Consider the following 6000-nt stretch of genomic DNA (forward strand, 5'->3'; position numbering starts at 1 on the left):
TAGCTCACCCACCTTGCCTCTCTAACATCAAGAAATGTAAGGCTTTACATTCTTGCAGGGTACAGGGCAGGTAAAGGATATGGTCATTGTTTGTCTAGAGACCATTTTCTGCAAGGTTGGGTTAACAAGGCTGCAGCACATCACCATGGCAGTTTCTTGGACAAAACAAAAACGAAACTTAATTTTGTTTCTAAATGAAAGTTTCAAATTCACAGAATATCAGGCTCAGATGATGCTTACCAAGAGTGCTGAATTTTCTATGGCTTATAAAACTATTATTCTGCCTTTCCCCCATATCCAAAACTTGGGAATGGCTATGCTCCAAAACGGGGACTATTTAAATGCAAAGTTTCAAAAAGCAGCCATTGTTGAGTTCTGTATTTGAAAAAAATCAAAAGCAAGGACAATAATTGGCATGCACATGGGCAGTATTTTTAACTCTTGCAGAACAAAAGAGCTGAAAGGATTTTGGTCAGAGGTAGACTGCCCAAATACACATTGCAGTATATATCACATCCCACCTTCAAACAGAAACCAAGTACGGAATACATCAGTCCCAGAAGTGAATTTCTGGAATCTTATCAGCATACGAAAACAGGGAGTTACAACTGAAAGAGTTTGGCAATTATATCTATATTGGGTTCTAATTTTAATGGCTTATAACCACTTCTGGACAATAAAAGCAGTCTCACAGATATACAGGGATGCTAGTCAGCCTAATAATCACAACCTCCGAGCTCCTTTCTCCCAAGAATCTTGAAGCACTTTACAAAGTTTGGCAAGATCCCCATTTTACATATGGAGAAATTAGGGCACAGGGAGCTTATTAGCAAGTCTTAGGGCATGTCTACATTGCCCTGCAATTCCGACTACTGGGGCGTGAATAGCATTGCGCACCAAAGTGCTGCGCTGTAACTCCCCCATGTGGATGCTGCAGGTGCGAACTAATATGTTCACAGTTTGCATTCATGTAGTCCTCCTTCAAATAGGACTACACTGATGTTAATGCGAAGTAGGAATCTTTTAGTCTGTGCCTCCAGCAACTGGGGGAGTTACAGCATGGTACTTTACTGAACAATGCTATTCACATCTCCATAGTCTGAGGCCATGCCCCTAGTTTGCTCAGTAACAGTGGCAGAATGAGATCCCGGTCCTCCTGTCTTCCATCCCCCTGCTCTAACCATGAGAAACACTGCCTTTGCAAATGAAACAAGGAAAAAGCCAACTCCCAGTATTATATGGTACTACTTTTCAGTCTTACTGTACAATACACCTAAGTCAATGAATAAATTACTTTGCAAATATGCAACTTCCTGCTAACTAACAAGTAAAAGACTCCTAAGATTTCAGGCTCAATAATCTGCTCTACACAATCCAAATGATAAAAATATCTGCACACATGGTACACCTCTACCCCGATACAACGTGACCCGATAGAACATGAATTCGGATATAATGCAGTAAAGCAGCGCTCTGGAGGGGTGGGGTTGCACACTCCAGCAGATCAAAGCAAGTTCGATATAACAAGGTTTCACCTATAACACATTAAGATTTTTTTGGCTCCCGAGGACAGCGTTATATCGGGATAGAGGTGTATATGAGAGAAATGGGACGTGTTTTGCTAAGGTACAACTGATGAACAAGTACCGGGAAAACCCTGGTAGTTCATACTAAGAACCAGGAGACCCTTTGCATATTTATGAATTTCATGAATAAGAAAGTAAATGAACCAAAACACACAGAAAAATAAAGACTATTTCATCAAAGTATATTCTGCTCGTTTACTTTTGAAAAATATAGTTCAGTATTGATTTATGAGTACGCATCATCATAATTTGCTATAATGTGCACTAATACATTTTGCAACAGTAGCGAAGCTTTAGTAATACAAAATCTCATTACAGCCCTCTGCTATTAAAACTTTGCTGAGAAGTGGGGTAAGCTTCGCATGTTTTATTGTGAAACTTAACAGGTTTGTGGATTAGCAAAACTCTACCATATTGAAAGCTGTAAATCTCTCTTCAGTCATCTCACTACACAAGGGAAATGTACAATTAAAAGTTTATAATAGAATTATTGAATATTTAACAGATGCCAACTGGCAAATCTTGCCTAAAGTGCCAATTTTCACGGAAGACTTTAAAGAAACGATCCAAAGAGACAACCTAGAGGTTTACTATGAAAGAAAACTGATTAACCAAATTCAGGAGACTATTAAATCAAGGTAAATAAAGCTGTATTAGAGATAAAAGTTCTCTCATTCCACATTACAGACACAATATTTTGAACAAATTAACATTGTGTGCTTAATTAATAACATCTGCCTACACTACAGACTGGACATGATTTTTGGCAGAGCAAGGGTAGTGTTGTTTATGGATGGACTACCTAACTCACCCTCAAAAAAAAAAAAAAAACTTGAAACTTTTGCTGGGAGCAGCACATCTAATTCACTTGCTAGCTAGCTAAATATACTCTGAATTAATATGAGGATGTTTCAAAGGATACAAATACTTGCCCTCTCCATATTTTAAGGTGGCATTCTGAATTAAGGCAGGTAATGTTGTTACCTGCTATATTTACCTCATGTTTAACATTTACCTATTATCGTATTCTTTTTCCTCATTTCTATGCAAACCATCTAATCCTCCTTGGCCTTGCATACCTGAACAGCAATTAACATTAACCCTTGAGCTTCTCTGTTTCTTTGAGCAATATGATGCTGCTACATAATTCCATTTTCAAATATAATAATTGATGGTTTTTGTCCTTCACCTCCAGCCTTCTCACTTGGCATATTCTGCAGGTAGTCGGTCTCCTGCCACTCTAGATACCTAATCAGAACTCCACTGCCTGAAGTCTATACATGTCTTATTGTTTCCTTTTTCAGCTTTGGATCTTGCAGAGGCAATGTAAATACAGTAAATGAATCTGCATAAGAAATGCCAATTGGGGAAAGCCGTCTCCTGCTCTTGACTGATACAAACAGATTTGTGGATTTCTACAATTTTTTAGGAAATCCTTCTGCAACCCCAAATGCTTACAACTCAAACATTCAAAGGGAACACGCCAGGTGCTTAGATACCAAGTTGATAAACACACTTTAGAAATGCCTAAGAGAGTTCCCAAGCAATTAACAAAAAAACAAAACACACCATTAAATGTACATAGCATTGCTTATTTTTTTGGTTGTTCTTAATACTGTGGTCTCCTCTTCATAAGGCTCTGTTTGACAGAAAGAAGGGTCAGTTTGCTGTATTGAGATCTTAGAGCCAGCAAAATCAAGGTATTTGCTCAATAACTATGCCTGGATTAATGGGGTTTTTTTCCTCTGTTTTATTTATTTATTAAAACACTGATTGTGCTTGAATCCAGGTGTTTCCTCACTCAGCATGCCCAAATTTGGCAGCACAAGAATATTGTCTTATTGATTCTGCCTTGCCCTTACCAGTTGATGGTCTTTGCTTGTTGACTGGGAAGGGCATGCACCAACCAGCAGGGTTTGGGGTTCTGTTTGTTTGACACACACTAAAAAGGTGTCTAGGTCCAACTTTTACCCAGATCTGCGAATCCCCGGCCTCAAGATACCAAAAGCCTGTAGGATGGGGACAAGGAACCACGGATAAAACAAGGGGTCTATTTCTCAGAGGAAGGGGCTCTATTAAAATAGACAATATCTCCTCTCCGCTTCCTCCATCGGGGGGAATAAGGTAGTAATAAGGTAAGGGCCACCCTTCTCCCACCTACGTGTCAAATGGGATGCAAGACCAGGGGGAATTAAGATCACCAAAAAGACTGGCAGAAGGGCTGCCTGGGCTCTAAACAAATCTTAAAAAAAAATAATAAAAAAAATCCCGAGTTTGTTTTTGAAAGCACTTGGCATTAACCTAGCCCAGCCCCAGCCGGTCACCGTACCCTGCCACACTAACAGGTAGGGCAGGCATCTGCCCAGGCCATGCTGCCAGCACACCCACCCGGGAAACCTCTTTGGGAAAGCCTGGGGCAAAGGGGGACCCCTTCTAGCAAACACACAAACACCCCCGTCTCCAGCTCCCCCCGGACTTACAGGGCGTGGGTGAAGGCGCTGAGTCTCTCGGGCACGGCGGTCAGCCCCCGGCCGGAGCAATCGACTCCTCCGTCCCCGTCGCAGCTGCAAGAAGCCGGGCAAGGAGGAGGGGAAGCTCCGCCGCTGGGCCCAGCCGAGCTCCCGAAGCCCCAGGCGAAGAAGCCGAGCAGAGCCAAGCACCGCATTGCGAGCCCCTCCGGTGCGTGCGGGAGTCTCGCTCCTGGGAGCGGCGAGGCTGCCCGGGCTGGGTCCCTTCGCAGAACGATTCCTGCTCCGCGCCCGCTGCAAGGCGCCTCTCCGGCTGCCCTGGCCCCGCGCGGAGCCGAGCGGAGTCCTCGTTACCGCAGCTCCCTCCCCACCTCCGTGCCCAGCGCAAGCGGAGCGTCTCGCCCTCTCTCCCCCTCTGGCTTCCCCTCAACACCGTGCACAAGGAGCCAGCACTTCTTCAGCGTCTCTCCCTGCTCCCTCCCGCTCCATTGAAAGGCAGCAGCTCCCTGCCCTCTGCGGGGCTCATCTCAAGCTAGCAGGTAACGTGCGCTGGGCTTTGCCTCTGCCGTGGCGCTCTCCCTGTTGCTGCTGCTGCGCCTAGGAAGTGATCCGTGCAGCCATTCTAGCTCCTATCTGCCTCGCCTACTCCACTCCCCTGCTTGCCAGGAGCCAGACACACCAGTCCAGCTCCGCAGCCTCCTTTTCCCTTCTAGGGTTGCACAGTGTCGGGGCCCCGGCTGCTGCTCTATGCAAATCAATTAGGTGCGTATACGGAGAGTGAAGCCGGCGCCCGCATTGGTGCAGAAGAAATCTGAGGCTGATTAATATGCAAAGAGGAGCCTAGCAGCAGCCAACGGGCGAAGGGCGCCTTGGCCTCTTTGGTAAGTGGCGCACTTGGTGGGCGTTGCCCCGACAGATGAGTGACAAGGTGGTGGTTCAAGTGGAATCCCTGAGCTGGCTGAATTGGTGGTTCAAGGTTGCACACGAGGCAGCAGAGGTGAAGGTAGTGGGGTGACTGGAAAATGCAAGCTGCGAGGAGTGTGCTGAAACAGAAGTGAATTCATAGAAACTCGATTCATCATAATTAGGGTAAAGGGATCCATTAAAATTAATATTTTAAAAATCAGTTTCCATTTCCTGCAGGACATGTCACTTTAATTTGGTTTTAATTATTAAAACCAAAAATTGTTTTAAAATCTGATTTTTTCAGTTTTTGTTTGCTTAAAAAACATGCATGAGCCCTGTACCACCTGAAGCCCACTCCTCCAAATACTTACTTAACTCAGTAAGGCCTTCTGTATATGAGCCAGGCCTAACTTTTCTCCCATGAGCAATCCCATAAATTTTCCCCTGTATAAATATTCATTTTATTATTTGTTTGGGTCTTTCATATGGCAACAGGATAAAACATTTGTTTTAATATGGAAATGTCATCATAAAACCACAGAAAAATTGGCAAGGAGCTTCAGGGGCAGGTTTAACACCCAAAACTACTTTGAACTCTTCTTTTTTAATTGACAGTATTTTAAGTTTATAGTGTTCTTTTAAATGTTATGGTACTGGTGTCATTGGGATGTGTAATATAACTGAGCACATTACTAATCTGTGTAATCACGTGTCTATCACTTGTCTTCCATTCTCTATTCCCTTGGTTGGTTTGTTTCCCTGGCCCTGAATTAAGCCATATTCTGCAATGAGCTGCACATGCAGGGACCTGAGCCTGCACTGAACAACCGGTAGGATTGGAGCCTTAGATCATAAATTCCGAGGGGCAGGAATTATCTCCAGTGTACAGCACCTAGTCCAAAAGGGTCCTGATTCTGCTTGGGCCTTCTGGACAAATATGAATAAATCATTATTTTGATGCAGTTTATTTTCTCACTTTCTATTTGCATCATGGAAATAAATTAACCCTGTTCACTTTTGTTTATAGCCAATTTCTAGTC

The 6000-nt window shown here is 43.6% G+C and overlaps 1 protein-coding gene across 2 annotated transcripts in view; it reads right to left on the bottom strand.

The window, feature by feature from the left end:
- The window catches only part of LGR4 (leucine rich repeat containing G protein-coupled receptor 4), a 138996-nt gene extending 134160 nt beyond the window's left edge, over positions 1-4836 (bottom strand). For both annotated transcript variants that reach the window (XM_039537593.1, XM_039537591.1), the window contains exon 1: positions 4067-4836. In XM_039537593.1, the coding sequence (XP_039393527.1) occupies positions 4067-4251 (185 nt within the window). In that variant the 5' untranslated portion in view covers positions 4252-4836. The remainder of the gene's footprint in view (positions 1-4066) is intronic.
- Positions 4837-6000: the final 1164 nt, after the last annotated feature.

This window comes from Mauremys reevesii, linkage group 4, assembly GCF_016161935.1.
Source record: "Mauremys reevesii isolate NIE-2019 linkage group 4, ASM1616193v1, whole genome shotgun sequence".
Classification (NCBI taxonomy): Eukaryota; Metazoa; Chordata; order Testudines; family Geoemydidae; genus Mauremys; species Mauremys reevesii.